Source organism: Mixophyes fleayi, chromosome 6 (assembly GCF_038048845.1).
Source record: "Mixophyes fleayi isolate aMixFle1 chromosome 6, aMixFle1.hap1, whole genome shotgun sequence".
In the NCBI taxonomy this organism is placed as follows: domain Eukaryota; kingdom Metazoa; phylum Chordata; class Amphibia; order Anura; family Limnodynastidae; genus Mixophyes; species Mixophyes fleayi.
Window position 1 is genome coordinate 63,788,908 of NC_134407.1, and position 21,216 is coordinate 63,810,123.

The 21,216-nt window shown below is 39.0% G+C and overlaps 1 protein-coding gene across 1 annotated transcript in view; it reads right to left on the reverse strand.

Annotated features, from left to right (window-relative positions):
* The window catches only part of ANKFN1 (ankyrin repeat and fibronectin type III domain containing 1), a 396,769-nt gene that overhangs the window by 248,729 nt on the left and 126,824 nt on the right, over positions 1-21,216 (reverse strand). Inside the window, exon 5 of the mRNA XM_075216743.1 lies at positions 19,252-19,365. Coding sequence (XP_075072844.1) covers positions 19,252-19,365 — 114 coding nt within the window. The remainder of the gene's footprint in view (positions 1-19,251; positions 19,366-21,216) is intronic.

Consider the following 21,216-nt stretch of genomic DNA (forward strand, 5'->3'; position numbering starts at 1 on the left):
GCAGAAAAATATTTTGTGCTATGAAACTGCCCTCTAACTGCACTTGGAGGCAGGTTTTGAAAATTTGAAAGCCTTGATGTGCAGATGGGTCATAGAGACTGTTGTTAGAAATGTATAGGTATGTTATTTACTGCCAAAGGCCTATCTATACCTTTAATGGGACCCGTCTGGTGGAAAAGCCCATTTGTAAGTGCACTCACCCCCTGTTATATAGCAGGCCCCATATACAATGCCATGTGTGAAAAAGAAAAATAGTAATGAAAATACCTCTGCAAATCCTCAACCGACCCCAGCACTTATCAGCCAGGGCTGGTTTCCACTGTAACATGGAGATTGCGTGGGGTACCCCCACCCCCCCCCCCCCCCCCCTGTCTGCGGCTAGTCAAGGATTGGGGGAAGGAGGTACTCTGTGTTTTAGTTATTTTATATTTTAGTACACATTACATCGGAGCTAGTGCAGGATTAAAATCAATTTATGGAGGGGGAACGGTTGTGCATGGAAAAGAATGCCCCTGAAAATGCACCTTTCCTCCCCTTTAACTCATTACAACAATCTCACTGTGCGAAACAAAATCTCATTTCTACGCAGCTCCAGTAAACATGGTGCAGCAACGCACCTCGTCACTCCACCCAGCTCCTCCCCTCTGCCTATATTAACACTGCTCCTCCACAAATATGGACAGTTTTGGTCCACAAACCTGTAAGCCTATCAGGGCTGTTGAAAGCTCCCCCCAATTTGTGTGTGCAACTTCAGCAAAGGTGGTGCTATGTGCATAACCTGGGTGTATCCATAGGAAGCTATTAGACTGAGCAGTGACTCTCCCCCCGCCCACAAGGTGGCTCAGATGGCATGTGACTGAACTCTGGCCCCCTCTGTCCTCATCATCAGCCCCACTAAGCCCAAAAGGGAAGTCTTTGTAATTTGTAACCATTTCCCCTTCTGGTGCCCCAACAGAGTAGGTATATTTGCACAAATCGAGATGCACAGTGGGTGGGAAGCTCTATTTGTGCTGTGGTGTGGCCATTTTGCCCTTTGTAAATTGCCGGTGCTGTGTTTTGAAACTGTTCAAAGTTAAAAAAAACCATATATAATTTGGTGTGAAACTGTTTTTTTGTGTACTTTTCAGTTATATAGGCATTTTACCAGTGCTACGTTTGTTTTTCTTTGAATATTGGGAGGATTGCTTGTAATCCAAGACTATTATATACCAAACTGAGTTTAAAATTCAGATGAAAAATTTTTTTTGCAGAGAAAATCTAGAGGCCTCATTTAGAGTCAGACGCAATGTGCGTCTAAGACTTACATGAAAGAGTAGGAGTGTGCCGCAGCTTGGTAGGGTATTACAAGTGGCATGCAGTCCCACTCTTAATACCTTACCAATCTGTGACCAGTTCCTGCAGTTAGCTAACTACTTGTGCCACCTAATTCCTGGCACACTTTTCAGTCTTGTTTTGACCTGTGTTCGCTTGCGTCTCCGACTAGGGTAGTTTTTGTGGGTAGGCGCCCATAGTATCTGAATTATTCACGGTCAAGCCTACATAACTCCGTGTTCCACCCTTTCCCTCGTACTGAGACGCAAGCTGTCACGGTGTACACTGCATCTGAAAAGCAGACGGAACTGTTGCTTACTGCGCATGCCCGTCAGTGGAAGTGTGCAGGATGCGGCTGAAATGGACTTTGCGTCCGACTCTAAATGAGGCCGTAGGTCTTCAGATGTTTTTTTTAATACATGAGCTGAATATACATTGTAATGATAACACAGCAGCTGTTACTCAGTAACTGAGTTATAGTATATTTGGTACAACTGAGTACAGCAGGTTGTAGAATTACAGAACAAAAAAAAACAAATATGAAACTGATTGCACAAGCATGGTAGCAATTTTTATTTTTTTAAAAAGGCGACTGAAAAGGCCTTTTGACATCCGTTCAACGTGTAGTTCTTACAAGCATTTACAGCTCAATTGAAACCTCCACTATATGTTTATCATTGGTAACTGCATGTGGTCAGAGCACGATGAGTTAAGAAAACAGGAATGCAAGTGGAATTCGACCACAACAATAACGAAAGCAACAACAGAATTGTATTTTCCAACAAGCTGAATCTACCTCCCTGAAGTGCACAAAACAATGGATAATATTAAACCATGTCCATTGGAGTAACCTAGATATTTCACTCTAGACCAATAGAGCATTCCTTCTGCACTTTCGGTTAGCCCTGTCGAATGGAATCTAAAAGGTTTAGATTTGGCTGTAGTATAGGTGCATCCCAATTTATCTTCAAGGAATACTGCTTCATTTTTACTTTGCTAAATTTGTATCTATCAACCTTTGAAAAGTTACATGAGCACAATGTAAGCAAAAGTGAAGTAATGCTCTGGTGGTAAATTTATCAAGGCTTGAAAAGTGGAGATGTTGCCTATAGCAACCAATCAGATTCTAGCTGTCATTTTGTAGAATGTGCTCAATAAATGATAGCTAGAATCTGATTGGTTGCTATATGCAACATCTCCACTTTTTCAAACTCGCAGCTTGATAAATTTACCCCTGGTGTAAGATGTCACTTTAGACAAGTGAAATTAATACCTTCTTTTCAGAGTTGATACACATTTCAATGCAAAATAATATATTGCTAGTTCCTGGTGCTGCAGAGTCTGTGTTCTATAAGTACACCTAGATCCTTTGCCACAAGTCAAAGAACAGCCTTTGAAGGTTTTCACAGCTGAACCTTAAGTGTACCTTCATTGGCCCCCTTTATCGCAGGGTTGCACGTAGGATTTTTAGGGGGGTTTCCTCCCACCCCAAAAAAAAAAAGCGAGAGAGCTGCTGCGCATGTGCCAGCTACTCTGTTTCGGCAGCACTGTACTATACAGCAGCCGCGGTGCTGTCAAAGAAGCGTCCGCGGCGGTGCTGTATACAGCGCCGCGGCTGCTGTATAGTACAGTGCCGCTATGTGGGGCACTTCGGTAGCGGAGGGGAGGGGTTTCTAGAGACCCAGAAATCCCCCCTGCATGCTCCCCTTATTCGGTTATAGTATCATTTCCCTACTACAAATGTCTGCAAACAAATTACCTGCTACAAATGGTTAAATTATTGTCTTGAGAAAAGTAAGCCTTATTCAACTGAAATCATTATTGCATAATGTTTTTGTTTGTTATACTTACCATCACCTACATAAAATAGGACACATTGTATTTGTTTCAAAAAGCTGAACAAACCTCATCATTTTTAAAAAAGTGTACAAATCCTACAGTATTCCCTGAACCCATCTTAAACATTTACATTAATTTCCCACAAACCCTATAAATTTCAGCCAGCAATGTAGAAAACACATCTGCCTTAATAATAAAGCAATTAATAACACACATAAATTGAAATTTTAAAGTAATTTGTAGGTTTCTAAAATAGTTCTATCCCTTACTGAAAATGTATTTGAGTAAAATTGTGAGAATCAGCCCAATTCATCCTTGTTTCCTCTGTTTATGTCGAAAAGAAACAAAGCAACATATTTTGGGATGCTACGATCCATATAGATATATATATGTGTATGTATATATATATATATATATATATATATATATATATATATATATATATATATATATATATCTATATCTATATCTATATCTATATCTATATATATATATAGTCTAGACACAAGTCCTTAGACACACTGATCAAGCACACTTTAAAAACATTTAATGGGTTAATATTCTATTTAAAATGGTATTGTATCCTGTGCGAGCTCTCCAGATACAAGTCAAATAAGTTCTGAATGTTGCTCTGAATGCACACCTTGTTTGCTGTTAGACAGCCTCAAGACACAGGTACACTGTATAGCTCTGCTATAGTATAAGCAAGGACATTTGCATTTTTTTCCACTACGGCTATTTTTTTTTCTTTATGAACATTACCATTTATAGCGTGAACTAGTATCGAGACTCACAGAGACCTCACAATTGAACCCTTTCAAAGTAAATGGCCCACTGGAATATATTAGCACTGGGCTGTCTACTCTTATGTGATAAAATTATAAAGGTACTGAATATTCTTGCGTATAATACAAAATGTTTGAAAATCTAAACAATGGTAAGAGAACAGCAGATGAATATTGACTTGTAAGAAACAGGAGATATTAAGCGTTTCTCAGTCTTCGCAGACAAGTCATTTGAAATATCTGTCTTGTGAAAAACTGCTGTGATTAATGACTAACTGGGGGGTGATGTCAGGGGGTTCCACCCAATTAAAATGTTATATGCACTTGGTGGTACTTAGATTTACTAAACTGGCTTTATGCCACAGAAGCCTATAACAAATAAGATTAGCTCTGATAAGGTTCCACAGTATCATGTCAGGGACAGCTCAGGTAGTCTTGGATTGACCCACAAGTAAGAGAAGAGACTGATTAGCAACAGATACAAATAGAATGTACAGAGGAGGTCACAGTGCCCTCAGGGACATGAGGGATCCAAATATTCAAGCATTGGTGCCACGTAACCCACCTGCTAAGGAAAGAGCCAATGACTGACCAAGACCAGCCAATGGGGAATAAAACATGATAGGAGTTTGAAGGGAACAGGCCCCCATTATTTTGTTGATCCAGGTAGGGAAAGTCTGGTTAGCCTAAGTAATTTACCAGTCATTAGGTTATTAGAAGATATATGATCCATTTTAAAGAGACTTAAGGGATAATGGTAAGAAAATTACAAATGTATACAAATGTCAGAATAAAACTTATTTTAAGCAAGTTAATTGAGTTTTCCACTTAAACATGAGATTAACCAAACCCACTCCCACTGCCGTCCTTCCTAAAGGATTCCCACCATTTGTTATATTTAATAGAGTCCAGGCACCAAAGTACCAATATAGGGAAGGGAGGGGTTTTTGGATACTTTAGTATTTAAATGAAAAATCCTTATTAATTCAAACAGGGAATAGTAGTAAAAGTGGCCTTTGGCTGGTTTTATAATAGCCTAAAACTTTCTCTCTCAATATGTGAAAAAATGATTCATGGGTAAATGCATAATTCATTAAATCTTCACACAAACTAAATCATAGTGCTCCCTTTTATAAAATAAGCCATCTCGGTAAAAAATAATTTTAGGGATGTTTTACAAAATTTAATTTGTCCTTAAACATATCTCTGACAGCCAATTTTTCAAATTTAGGGGAGTAGGTCCTGAAATCCCATAATAAGTGACATCTTTAGGCGTAAGAACCTAATTTCTAGAACGTAAGCAGTGCCCTCTCTCCTAGTTCTTTTCCTTATGTAATTTTGAGGGCTTTAATGTGATTATGTAATTTTTTTGTTTTATATATTTCATTTTGTTACTTTTATACTTAGGTTATTTTGTAATTTTGTTGTATGTTCTAACCCCCTATGTACTGCAAAACCCTAACGGTGCCTTATAAATAAAAGATAATAATAATAATCTCTATATGATAATGCATTTATAGCACAAGCATGATATGTAAAGTATCTTGCAGTGAGATAAATATCTTATCATATATCACTCACATATACAAATATATAGGATAGGGAGATGAGAAATCTACCATGCAGGTCCTGTGTTCCCTGAGGAAGTTAAAGTGGTTGACTTAAAGGCTTTCACATGCCCTCGTGAAAAGGTTTTTACTAAATACAAATGCATTGCCTTATCTTCATCAACATTTAGTTATATAGCACCAGCATACTCCGTGCCGCTTTATAATTGGGAACAAACAAAGAAATTAAACAGTGGACAAAAGGATTATATCTGCGCTAATACCCAGTTGAGTAGGAGGTGGCTGCCGAAAACGGGGACAGTGTAAAGGGGGGACCCCTCCCCCTGGTTAGATATCAAAGGACCACAAGAAAAGACTTGAGGTAGTCCCTACGCCCCTGTTTGTTGTAATAATGAAAGGTATATGTTAGAGACCATAAGTATTTAATTAGGTCCATACAAGAACACAAGGGTTAAATGGAGATGTATGCTCCATCTTCCAATATCATGGTACTGGTTAAAATATATGATAATACATGCAGCAGGTAAGCTGACATTAAAAGTTCTGATTCTGGAAACGAACACAATCCGCTCGCTTTATAGTGAGGAAGCCTATTATTGGGCGAAACGCGTAGGTTACGAATTCCAAACGGATTTACCAACATCAACTATCATCTACACTTTTGTATTGCCACATCAGCTGCACGTCTGTACAGACCGGATACACACTACTGCATGCGCATGCGCGGATCACGTACTTTCACTTGACAGCTGGATGCCGAGCAACATGGACGGAGAACCACACAGCGGCCTCCTGGAACAGGCATCTGCAGAGCGGGTCCTCCAGGAGCGGGGTAAGTTCACCTTCTTTACCCTCTTGTGATACACCGGAGCTTTGTACACCTTTGATATTCAATGACTTGCATCCATCTTATTGACTTTTTATTGTGCGATCAGTTCGGGGAATATTACTAACAGCGTGTGATACTGCAATTGATCATTATCCTTCGGGACCTGCTTCAAACGATGTACACCATCGGGCTGAACTTTATTACTTGTACTATCAACCTGGACTATCACGTTTAAGTGAGTAAATTGTGTTCATAAACAGAACCTTTTATATCAGCAAGATTTCTGCAAATCACTTTATACTTTGTACCATCACTATAAAGCGAGCGGATTGTGTTCGTTTCCAGAATCAGAACTTTTCATGTCAGCTTACCTGCTGCATGTATTATCATATATTTTAACCAGTACCATGATATTGGAAGATGGAGCATACATCTCCATTTAACCCTTGTGTTCTTGTATGGACCTAATTAAATACTTACGGTCTCTAACATATACCTTTCATTATTACAACAAACAGGCGCCTAGGGACTACCTCAAGTTTTTCTTGTGGTCCTTTGAAAGAAATTAAACAATACTAGGTATTACAGAAAGGTATAGAGGTATGAGGGTTCTGCTCGCAAGCTTACAATCTATTGCACATTGGAGTTTAACACATGAGGTTAAGTGCTATATATTGCATATTGGTCTAGACAGATTGCAAAGGTAATAAGTGTTTAGTGCGCTATTTGATCCAGTCAAACAGCAATGTTGTTCAGGTGGGCAGAGAGTTGTCTTGTGTGAACTGTGTAATGGATGAGAATAGTGTACCCTAGTTAAATTTCTGTCCTATTTTCCATTTTTCTCTAAATTATTAATATTATCAAGCTAAATTGCATATTTGTGTTACCCTTTGACAGGACACAAAATTGCTCTGTGTACACAATTGCATTTAAAGCATGTGTCATTATGCCGAAATGTAATAAAAAAGAACTCTGCATGATAGATATAAAGGCTTTAGAGAATGTGTGGAGGTTGGGAGGGCGTAGAAGGAAGACATGTTTTTAGTAATAGTTATAGGATGGCACATACAAACCAATGCAGAATGCAATTTTTGTTAGTTTTATTTTGGCGCACCTTTCTATTTTCTAGTACAATGCAGTATGCTTAACTGGTGGTGGAAAACCTCTTTATAGTAGAATATAGACAATTTCAAGGCTAATGGAGATGCTGGTGTGAGAATAAATAAGCATAAAATCCATCTTTCAGTTAAATTATTACTGTTACAAATATATATAATTTATCTGATACATTTACAATGTACATGTCACGTACACAAAATGGAGACAGTAATTTTGTAATTTGAACCAAACTACATTATGAGAAAGTGGTTGATCAATTCATTCCTGAAAATTAGTTCAGCTCACCAAGTGGCTGCCTCTCTGTCTGTAGGAGATAAAGCCACCAAGAGAAAACTCGCAACCTACCCCTTAGGCTGCATGCGCAGTCTAGTGGTGGTGTTACTGTGCTGACTAATAGGGACTTATTGGCCTATGCAATTACCTTTTCCCTCCCCCATCCATAATGTGGTTTTGATGAGACCAGAGCCATGGGTGTGTCCTGGGCTACCACTCCATCCTTCCTCATTATAGTCTACCACCGTAAACCCCCAAGGCAGCCCCAGATACTTGGTATCCACCCTCATCTTAGCATCCCTTGTGACAAATTACTATAAGGATAAAGAAAAATAAAATGAAGGACAGTATGTACCAAAGCAGACATTCCACAAGAGTGGAGAACATGCAGCATAGTGCTTGTTTAATTGTAATGTGGAGATTATAAACCTCAATTAGAGGTAGTAGCAAAGCAAAAAAGGAGCAAATCTTCACCTTGGCAAATCATGTAACAATGCAGGGGGGGGGGGAATTTAAGATCAGGGGATAGATGTAGAGTTGGGAGGGGGGCATGTTCTAGTCAGCGGCATTGCGTGGATGGAGTGGGTGGAGCAGGTGCTCCTGGGGGTCAGTGGCAGGTGGTGGGCCGGAAGGGGCGGATTGGACCATTATACTATGGATACCATTTTTTTTTTCAAAATTATTTCTAGTAGACCAAAAGGATGTTGCAGAAATGATGATGTCATGTCATTTGCATAATCACCATGCTGGGGATGATAGCGAGACCACCTACGTTATTGGCTACTTTCTGAATATTTACACACAGAGGCTACATACAGCCTCTCTGTTTACCCACATGTGCCCCCTGATCTCTGCTCCTCCTCCACTACGTGCTTGTGTCCTAAGCTCCTCTGCTCCATCCCCTGGTGTCCTCATTGTCACAGCTGTCTGTATTCCTCCCTTCCCCCCCATTGTGTATCTTTCTATCACCCCGTCTCTACCTTTGTGCTTGCCTTTCTGTATGTGTACCTGTGTGCCCCATATGTGTCTCTGACCACCTTTGTGTTTATGTTCATGTCTCTTCTCGTTGTTTGTGTGCCTGTCTGTGTAACTTTCTATCTGCACCTCTGTCCCACTATCTGTATCTCTTTGTTATTCACCCACTGTGTCTGTGTGTCTCTACCTTTGTATTGTGGTTGTCTGTCCATCTCCAATCACCCCTCTTACCTTATATATACCCCACCTTCTTCTACCATTCGCCCCACCACTCACTTTTCCACTGTGCCCCTCACAACCCACATTTCCTCTTGCCCTACACATTCATTCACCTCCCCCTTCTTCCACCTCTCCCTTCTTCACACCTTACCTTCCTCCTACTCTTCTGCTGAAGTCTATGAAGACATGCTGGCTGATTTGCTGGGTTTAGCCAGTAAATTATACTAGTGTCATGGAGGTTTTTGTACAGCCGTTTCATAGTCAGTTAGATAACCTATTAAAATCATTTAATCATGTAAAATGCTTTATTCCTTAAATAAAACATTTTTTAATGAATAAAGGTTTTTAAATATTATCTATTCTTATTTTATTTTTTCACTTTGATGGAAATGAAAACCCAAATCCACAGTTAATACATTCACTGGGGCAGCTCAGCAGCGTTTAACTGCGCCAGAAATATTCTTTTGAAAAAACTAAACTAAATAACTTTACTAAAAACAGAAATAATCAATAAATATTTTTTTTAAATGCAGTTCTCGTGGCATGTCTTTTTTTGGTAAAGTAAGAGGCTTTAAAATTTTAGACTTGTCATTGGGTAAGCTGGGACTGGTAGTTACAAAATTTCTGGAGTACCGTAGGTTACACTAGTAACCACCCAGACACATAATAGACAAACACTCTTTCATTGTCACATACAAAGGCGTTCGCCCAGAAGGCCCATCACTGTCCATTCTGTTTCTTTTTCCACTTCATCTTACCCCCAAGTAAAGGCCACACCCCTATTCCTACACCCCACATGCTGGCAACACCCTATCTTAGGATGGTACCGTAGCATGCACTTGCTCAGCATCCAGTGGCTGCATGTTACACCTCTGGTCCTAGCTTACCTATAACTTGCAGTATAAAAATAAATCTGACCAGTATTTGTGTGCTACATGGATGAGCAGCCAGTGTTTTCCTTGCATGCAAATTTGCACATATTGCATTGTAACATGCTTTGACTAGGAGGAAATTTGCTCTGCTTTTTTGCTTTGCTCCTAACTGTAAATGGGGCCCATAAAGCTCAAATATTCAAAATTACTTATAAACAGTATTGTAATTCCCAAATTTGAAACCCACTAATACTGCAATGTGTTCATTATGCCCATTTTCTATGAAAAAATGTAGATAAGTCTGTCCCACAGCATCACACAACAGCTATGTGATATTGCATGGCTTTGCAGGAGCTCTGTAATAGCTTTCGGTGAACATACTATACATTGTACTACCCACACTTTGGATAATCCCAATAAATTTTCTTAAATAGTTGAGATAGTTTTGCAAGAAGAGTGATGAAAGAAATCCTCAACCAGCATGTGGGCGTCTGTAGCAGTGAAATCACTGTTCTCAAACCAAACAAGAAGCTTGAGCACTGATTGATGGAAACATCAATTCACAGCAGATAGGGAAAACATAAACAGATCAACCACCAAGGCAACCAACAAAGATAAACAGCAAGGACTCCAATGCACAGTATTTTGAAAATATGTACATTGTCTTATAAAAATAGAAAAAGAAAGTAGCAATGAATGTATACGTGTGTTATAATTTTTAAGACATTTTCCCCTATTTAATAACATAGGGCCTGGTTCATTAAGGATCTTAAATGAAGAGGTATCTTCTTTCAGTCTCCTGGACAAAACCATGTTACAATGCAAGGGGTACAAATTAGTATTCTGTTTTGCACATAAGTTAAATACTGACTGTTTTTTCATGTAGCACACAAATATCAACTTTAAATTTCAGTGTACAAATAAGCTATCAAGTAATTGTGTGCTACATGAAAAAACAGTCAGTATTTAACTTATGTGCAAAACAGAATACTAATTTGCACCCCTTGCATTGTAACATGGTTTTGTCCAGGAGACTGAAATAAGAATCCTCTTCATTTAAGATCCTTAATGAATCAGGCCCATAATTATTATTATTATTATCTTTTATTTATATGGCGCAACAAAAGGTCCGCAGCACTGTACATGACTTTTACAGTAGTATACAATAAACAGACAGCAATGATACATAATACATGAATAATACATAATACATGAAAAACAAAATAATACAACGACTGATTAAACTAATTGCACACAGATACCTTGGTAATACATATCAATTTATTTAAGGGACAGTGAGTGACAGTGATGTTAGTGTCCAATGTGTTGTAGGACTGGGTTCAAGAAAACAGAGCTGGGATGCGGGCCTAATGATAAAGAGGGTGATGGAATAGTAGAAGGAGAACACGAGGAAAGAGGGCCCTGCTTGAGAGAGCTTATATTCTAAAATGAAGGGGAGGAAACAAATAGGGTGGTACCGAGTGGGGGAGTGAATGTAATAACCATGTCAAAGGAATTAGGAGGAGGGTTTGATAGGCTTCAATAAACAAATGAGTTTTAAGGGCACCCTTGAAGCCTTGGAGAGTATAGGCTAACCTGATAGGGCATGGTATATCATTCCACAGCTGGGGAGAAGTCCCGGAGGCAAGAGTAGGAAGAGGTAATCAGTGTAACAGTGGTCATTAGCAGAGCAGAGGAGGTGACAAGCAGTGAGGGTAGAGATAAATTTGGAGATGTAGGGAGGGGATTGGTTGAGAGCTTAGTAGTTGATGGTATGAAGTTTAAATGTAATTCTGTGGAGCCACAGGGAGCAAATGTAATGACTGGCAGAGAGGGACAGCAAAGATGGAGTGGAAGGAGAGAAAATAAGGCAGGTAGAAGCTTTTAGGATAGACTTGAGAGATGCAAGACGGGAGTTGGGAAGGCCAGAGAGAGGGAGGTTACAGTAATCAAGGTGACAGATTATAAGGGAATAAGAATTACTCTAAACATGGAGCACAATTTACTGCGACAAAAAGCTTGTCCTGTTGACCACTGAAGTATTGTTGGCACACCAGATAGTACAGCAATTACCCCACCCCATTGATATGATTAAAATGATAGTATAGCACAATTATTTGCAGATGATGCAAATGACACCACTTGCAATTGATATTTGATACTGTATTGTGTACAAGGTACTATGTTAAAGACCTGGAGGTTAAATGTATTAAAGTACGATTGTCACAAATCGCCAATATTAAGCGATGTTGCTGGCTAAATTGAAAGTGGCAATGTGATTAAAGGCAAAACTTGCCTTTAATGGCAGGGATGGTTCCGGCGTTCCCACTGCTGTCTTCGCAACTGCCACCATCCTCAAGGTTCTGCAGCAGACTCTTCTTCTGTTCTTCACAGAAGGGGTGCTCTGCCGACTTCCGCAGATTTCTGCTTACAACTCTGGTCGTCTTGCTTGCCGGTCTCTGGTGATGTCCTTTGCTTTCTGGCTCAGCCCATGGACTGCAAATGGCACCGAGCGCACAATGACGGCAAAAATTCAAACGAACATAGGTGAGCCCTGATTGATTACCCTCCCGGCCTACGAACAGCAATTATTCGCTGTCGCCAGCTCAGAGCAGAACCTCTGAAACACTCACCTATGCTGGATCCTGGACCAGGTAAGTTTTCTGAGCTTCTCTTCTTTGCCCTCTTCACGGGCTACGGGGACATCTTCCCCTATTCACCTTCGGTAATATATACACAGAAATCAAGTCTATATTGATGAAGATGTATTTAGTGGTGAATGGATATCATCACACGTTTGCAAACGTTTACTTGGCAGATAGGTGTTATGATATATTTAAATATAAATCTAGAAAGGAATAAGCCTTATTGCCACATTTAACTGCAGAAATTCGGTAGTTAATACATCAGAGGTTGATGGTGACAAACTGAAACTAAATGAATTACAGCCCCTATGTAGATTTGTAGATTACATTATTTAAGCAGTTGTAACGGATTCAATTTCAATGGTGAATACAGTAGGTTTTAAACTATTCAGTGTTATGGATTATAGTTGACTGCTACTTTTCCATTCTGAAGCAACTTCTCTTTTTTATTCCAGGAAATACCCCAATTAAATTAGTATCGTGAAGTCGAGGACTGTGTCCATAATAAGGCAGTGACTGTTGAGTTTTTTTGAAGGTTTAACACTACACTGCTACCTGTATACAGCACTGATGTCATTGCGGCTAGGACAGAACAGTCAAACACTAGAACTTGCACAAACTGCTCATATTTTTTGTGTGTTCCTTGCAGAGATTATTAAAAGTCAGCTTTTTTTAAGGTGACCACTTATTTTCCTCTTTTTGCATGCCACCTGCATCCTGCACAGATATAAGCTTGCAACATATTATGGGGCCTATTTAAGTTGCTCTAAACCATGCGGAACTTGCTTTTTATGCATGATTTAGGCATTTAGTTAATTTAATAAAAGCCTAACATGTTAGCCATTGAATCATATGAGGGGGAACAATGCAGGAGATGAATGTTCGGATCCCTCTCCAGCAGCGCTGTTGCTCTCCCCTGCATGGTTTTCCGCAAATGGCAACTCACCAAGGTTGCTCATGCGCAGTAAAATTTTCAGGTCAGAACCCGAAATCTTCAGTAGCAAAAAGTCATCGCTACGGCAGCCTCCTATCCGATGCAGTGTCCCGACATGACTGTATTAGTAAATTGCCCCGAAAGGTCGTCTGTCATCATTATGATGACAGATGATAATTTAAGGGGCAAAAACCCGGTAATCTAATATATAAAAGCCTAGTGGCGTGTGTTAGTCTGTGTGTGTGTGGAAAAAAAACCAAGCTGCAGCTCCACCTGCTGGGCGGAGTTATACACTGACCTACTAAATTCTTAGTGTGTGTGGGGAAAAAAACTCAGAAAGGGCTGAAATTTGGTATACTAAGATGTTTTTAATTTGTTAATTGTTAAAAGTGTTTATAAAGATTTTAAAAAAATATATATATATTTCTTGAAGGAGAAGTTACAGTTGGGAGTGGTTGGTGGTTGCCAGGGGTGACAGAGCGAGAGGAGTGTAATACTCAGGACCGCTGAGAGAGATCCCTGTGTCTGGATAGACATCTGGATAGATGTGGCGATAAAGATGAAGGATGAGGTGATGGAGAAAATGGATGAGGTGGTGACATGTGGACAAAACCACGTTAAAAAAGGCCGCTTGCATCGGGAAGTAACGCTCTTCCCCCGAGGAGGCCTGGGCTAGGCCCAAATGCATGACAAGAACCTTTTTAACACCTTAAGTAGCTTGATTTGACTAGAATGCATGAGTATCATGCACGGGTTAACTTGTTATTATATAAGCACCTAAGTGTCAGAATGTTTCAAATATACTTGTCTTATTTCAAATATATTAAGGGGCATATTCAATTGTTGGCGTTACTGCCTAAAGTAACGTGGCGCGCGCACTATTACAGTCATTACGGTACTTTTCACGCTGGATTTCGGCTCCGTATTACTGTAATAACGGTAATACTTTTAACGCCGCGGGGAAACTAAACAATTGAATATGCCCCTAATTGTCATATTTTAAACATATCTGTTATATGCAATGCCTCAACAAGACTAATCCTGCCAATATCACCTTGCAACAACTCTGCAGTTTATTCAATTGCTGACAAACTGTAGAAAAGTTGAATACAAAGTCAGTATGACATTTTAACAATGTTAAACAATATTTTTCTCCAGGTTGAACTGTTGAATCTCATTATAGGAAGGAAGATTCCATGGCAAAATATTTGTAAAAAAAATAACTTTGAAGATAAAGTTTACTATAGCTAGTTAAATGTTACAGATTGGTGGCAACCAGTTTGACTAGAATTATCAAGCCATCCGATAAAAGTTGAAACATGCAAAATATAAGGCAAAATGATCAATTATGCAAATTAAACAACACATGAAATTAGTTGGTATATTCAACAATAAAGTTACACACTTGGGACGTATAAAAAGCATATTATTAATCACAGTATTTATAAAAAGTATAAATATGTAAATTTTAAAGAATACCTCATACACTGTTTTTAATAAAATGATTTACCTACAGAAAAAAACAGGAAACCACTAATGAAGATGATAACTATATAGTGCATTCTTTTAGCACCAAACCCAAAATTTGATCACAAATGCAAAACACTTAACTCGTGATGTGATCATGTTTAATGAAATGTCATACTTTATGAAATAATAAAACTATTATTACATGTGTGGCACAAAAGCAATCAATGCAATCTAATTGTTTGTTGCTTGAAAACACTTTAATAGTTATTTGTGTATGGGCTGACTGAACAAGAATAATTAAGCGGAGATATATTGAAAACTATTACACCAGTGATCAATTTTCTGTGAATGCTCAAAATTTTCAGATCCAAATAAACAAAATTATTTTACAAACATACATATAATATCATATTGCATTTGTTCCCCCTGTACAAATTGCTCAGTGATATATTTGCCAATTAGATTGCTCGACTACAATTATTAAAACGCTTTGTTTGTGGGAGCAGTATCAGGACTGCCTAGATTACAGTGTTATTAGTGGATAGTGAGTGCTTTATTCATTGTTTTATGTGTTATTTTATAGAATGTATTACCTACCTGTTTTACAGTCACTTTTTATATTTATTAGATCCTTTCTTTGGACTCATACTGTACATACCTCTAACAACACTTAGAAATACAAGCAACATAATGTTTTCATAATATTTTACAGATAAATCACCATGTTGAGAATGTGATGTGTATTAATCTAGGAGCTAGTAACTGAAGAGGGCTCTGTGTGGACTGAATTACAGAAAACAGTATGGGTGTTTTTGTTGGAAAAGGAGATCTTGAACAGTATATTGTGAACCATCACAAGATACATAGGTTCTAATTTCGAGTTGGTCCAAGTCCAACCACAAGCCACAAAATTACGCTTTGCAGCAGTGCACATGTCCAGTACATGACAGCTGGATGTTCAGTTAAACATAACTTGCACTTGCAAGCAGCTGGAGCGGATGATTAAGGGTGGGCAAATGCAAGCTGAGTACAGTAGGAGTATGAACTACTAGTTAGACTTGACTGCATATCCTTTTAGGATATCACCTATCAGGATATCACATCACCCATCACCTTTATTATAGCATGGTCTGATTACCATGAAAGCAAGTAGACAACAAGTGTGGGGTCCCCTGTAAAAGCAAAATCAGCACAAGGCTGAATTGATATAGATGTCAATACAGCTAATCAGAGCGACTTGTGACGTTAGTTGTTATGTATTTATGAAATTACTAAAGAGGTAAAGCAGGGCTTTTGGTGGTGTTATTTTGTTTAAATACTTTAACAATCTGTGTGTGTTTTTTATTTTACTATTAGGTACTGTTGTGGAACTATATGTTACAGTAGGCTCCGGCTGTTTGAAATGCTGGTCCTTGTTATTCTGCAAGCTCCAGTATACTCTGGCAGCCATGGACATATTGACGTTAGTAGTTCTAAACTGCCAGGGCTTGTTGGGACTTGTAGTTCCACAATAATACCTAATCTATTTTTGAGTGACAAGTAGTACCGCAGCACCCACTGCACAAGACGTACAAGGAAGAGCACCAGTTCTAAAAGTCCCAAAAGTCCTAATTTATTCTTTTTAGTCCCAACATGCTCACTCTGTACCCCAAAATGTATTTAAATATCTTATCAATACAAAATCATGTCAGTGCAACACAATGGACATTCCTGTGCCTAGCATGTACCTAGCTAGGTACACCATTATCATTCCTCCCATCAGAAAACTCTACCATTGCGGCAGACATCTCCATCTTGACGCTAATCCATATAAGTGATCGCAATCTCACAAAGAGAGGAATGTGCAGACTTAATATGAGATGTGCCTATAACAGAAAAATATCTGGAGTTTCTAGTAGAAATATAAATACTTATGAAATGCATAAGGATTCCCAGTTATGGTTATTATTAGCAAATAATCGCATATGTGCACAGGAAAGGAGAACTCGACAAAACCACAGTTTTTTAATATATGTTAATAAAACAAAATGTTGAATAATTTGCGAGTCAAATAACTCATCCACCCTCCTCTTATTACCTTTTGGCTACATTATATTTTCATTAACTGAGCTAACACCCATTTTGTCACTGAGAATGTGTTATGTTGGTCGCATTATTTTAAGATACACAGTTAAAAGGCTACGTTCTCAGTTTTATTTTGCTTGAATTGAATACAAAAATTGAATTTATTCCATCCCTTGTACTATGCATAGAATAAATTCCAATGACAGAAAACCCTAGAGTGATGATTTCCCTTAATATTAGTCCTCTGCGGCAGAGAATATAGATGAGATGTGCCAGGATTGGCAGGGTCTCTCTCACACTCCTATTAGTCATAACATGGAGTAGGCAATGCATCTATCTCCAAGGGATAATCATTTCATGCAGGGAACAAGATCACAACAGCTGCTTGTACCTATGATGATTAAAAGACTGTAAAAGGCTGCTCTTAGGCTACAGACATGATGATATAGACATGTTTGCCTTATGGATGGTTTTAATGCACATGGTGAACTGGCACAGTACTTGAGTGCACCACTGAAACATACATGTTTTGAAATTCTACCACTTAGACCACTTTAGTCCTTTGATAGAGACCCTACTCCCGGAACCAAGCCATTTATTTTATTCAACCAACCAGCAGGGATCCCCATAGTTGTAGATAGGGACCTTGCTAAAATGAATGAACTGCACTAAATTCAGGAAAGGAATATTGAAATTTATGGTGTTGAAAAAAACTTTTTTCAACAGGGTGGCTAAGTGGTTAGCACTTCTGCCTCACAGCGCTGGGATCATGAGTTCAATTCCCGTCCATGGCCTTATCTGTGTGGAGTTTGTATATTCTCCCCATGTTTGCGTGGGTTTCCTCCGGGTGCTCTGGTTTCCTCCCACACTTCAAAAACATACTAATAGGTTAATTGTCTGCTATCAAAATTGCCCCTAGTCTGTCTCTCTCTCTGCCTGTGTGTGTGTGTGTGTGTGTGTGTGTGTGTGTGTGTGTGTGTGTGTGTGTGTTAGGGAATTTAGACTGTAAGCTCCAATGGGGCAGGGACTGATGTGAATGAGTTCTCTGTACAGCGCTGCGGAATCAGTGGCACTATATAAAAAAATGGTGATGATGATGATGAACTATGAAACCATCAAACACATGCATCATTCACTGAATATATTATAAGCCTAATTTAGGTTTAGCAGGCCTTAACATAAGCGTAAATTGCGGCCTAACAAGCAGATGGCACCATTCCCTTTGAGCGGAAGAAAATGCAGGTGGCTCAGTTACACAGCCCAAGGTAGCCCACTATGGGACCGGCCCAAGGAGTAGATCCCCCCCTGCCCCCCAGCCCAGCAAGCAGCTGCTGAGATCTCAGAAGAAGAATTTCAGTGAGTCCTGTGCAGAGACTTGTGGACAACAGGTTTAATGGCAGGAATGTTTAGACAGATAATGCTCCAAGATGGAGACTGCTGGTTTGACTGTGAGACCGCATACATGGCATACCCAAATAGAGGGTCAATAAAAAAAATAGCATTACCACCTACAGAGAGAGATCAGGTGATCGAGAAAGTAAAAGTTTGGGATGATAGACAGTGGGACTTATACTTGCATCTACAACCAAGTGATGTGCTGGAGGAGTAAGTAAATATAGTATGAATCCAATGTGAGATTGTCTGCCACTCATCTTTTCCACATCTGTATATTTACTGCGCTACTACACCTGTTTCCCCTCACACACCAAAACAGGTTATTAAACGGCAGGGCCTTTTTACACTTAAACCCCACAGAGCCTGAGACAAGAGTAGAATAGACTGAACTAACTTTATAAAACTCAAGCCTGTTAGAAATCTCTTACACAATGCCTCCCTATTGTACAAGGTGCTACATTTATTTATCAAATGTATGAACAGATGCCTCAATCAATAGGTTTTAATACATAAAACTGTTTTCAGTTTAAATCAAATAGAAAAGTCAGTTTCTCCTTGGCGCACTCTATATTTACAGAAAGTGGGCCAGATGTATTTAATAATTATGTACTCTGATAGAGAAAATTTGTGACTTATTGTCAATGAGCGGTAGTACCATGTGTGCTGAAATGTAACACACTGTGACAGGTGTAATACAAACCAGAAGTTCCGTCATTTTTATGATCACCTTTTACCCTTAATTTGCACAAAAAGTAAAAAACATACAAAAAATCCCTGTTTTTGATCTTATAAGGAACAAACACATGGTTGAACTGAAGATTTCATATAATGCAAATATATTCCTGTCTCTGGTTCAAAAATGGTCTTTGAGGGGGCAAAAAAGATACCCACGCTGAGCAAATAAAATACAAAGGAAAGACGCATACTAATCTCTGGGAACACTTTTACCATACCTTTGTATTTGGTCACAACAGCTGAGTTAACACTCAGAGGCTCCTGGAAGGTGACAGTGAGTGATGTGCTGCTTGTTATCATGAGACAGACATTGGTCGGCACCTCGGGGACTCCTGGAAAAAAAAAAAAGACAGGAGACTTCAGAACTCAGCTCCGTAAATCTTAACTAAACAGGAGGAGTTGAAAAACAGGCACACGTCTTCTTCGCCTTTCAGTCTCTCAAACAAAGTTGCAACATGTGATTGATAGGGTGAGCCGTTAATACTTGGCAAATAAAGGTTTAAAGCTTATATTAGCTAAGATGATTCTATGTCATAGGACACCTCTCAGTAAATAGGAGTCATTGAAATCAAGATTTCACACAAGGCCTAGCCAGCCTGGAATCATTGTCTAGATACTATATACAATAACTATGTCATAGAGAGTAACCCCCTAAACTATAAAGTTGCTAGGATCTAAGCCCAATAAATTGTGCATTGTATATGGTACTGCAAAAATACAACTGACAATATTTCCTTTTAAAAAGATAACAAAACTTTGTAACTAAATAAATAAAATATACTGATTTTAAAGGAAACTCTATTGACCCAAACTTGCACTAAACAAGAGTAAATTTAACATGTGACCTCCAAAAGATGCTTTTGCACCAGCGCCATATCAGACTGCAGGCATTAGTGCAAGTGGGTGGGTGTGTGGGGTGATTGGAACCAACTGTCATTTACATGTTTTTACTACTGTAAATTTATGCTATTGAAAGCATGATTTTTAACTCCAGCGAGTAAGGGGCCCTAGGATTGTGTCATATACATGGCTTAAATACTACTGCTTCGATCACTTTCCTGCTGACACCACTATTATTAGCAGGGCCACAGCTGGTGGCAGAGAGACAGGCATAGGAAGCGCCCCAGATACTCCTATTGTGTTTTACATACAATCGGAATTTCCAGTGCCACGAACGCCCAGCCTGTCCCAGATACAGCAATCTGAACAGCTGGCCGTAACTTGCGTTACCTTAGTCACTTAGTAATGAATACACTTTTTCTGCCACTACAAAGGATTTATTATAGTGTCCTTACGTTCACCAAATCCACTTATTAATGTTTCACAATTAAATCACATAAACATGTAGCATGACACTCCCTGGGCTTCGTAAATTCACAAAGATGACGGAGAACACACTAGATTAAATTTATTTAATCTGAAAAATGGTTCCAAGGCTTAGTTGCAAAAATTAATAACAAACCATGCAATATATTTGCACAAATAAGTTTCAGAAAATAAAATAGGAAAAAAAATCAGAGTCACTACTTACTAGTTAGGACCTGGTGTGGGGGGGACCACAATTGAGGAAAATGGGACATTTCAGTCTTGATAGACCCCCTCATGAAAATGCACACAGTAATGTCTAAAGCAGAAAGTTTTAAACCCTTTTTCACATAGCTCTCACCCCCCACCTTTGGAGTTTAGCTGTCAATAATTACAGATTGATCTCCCAAATGTCACAGGAAGTGAGCTAGGTATGTCCTGAGATCGGGAATGTTCACAGGGCCTTGAGTTCTCAACTCTGCTCCTTCTACTTGGCTAGATGGTTCACAGCTTTGGGGTTTCAAACTCCTCAGAGATACCTATCTCTCCCTGGTCTGGCTAATTTCAACAGATTATTGACACTTGAATAGGTTTAAACTCATGTCAGTTAGCAAAGCACACGTTGATATTACATTACAAGGTTACATGTAATATACATTGTCATACATGAATTCAAAAGAAAATAACAATCAGTCATTAGATATACTACATAATCGTCACAGCCGGGGCCCATCCTCTGCCTATTTCTCCGGGTACTGCATTGCACTGTGCAGCTATATAGTTACTGTGTAACAGGCTTCTATTCACCCAGTAATCAGTTCCTCACACACTTATTGGCTAATGAATGGAAGTATCCACCAATCAGAGAACCGGGCACC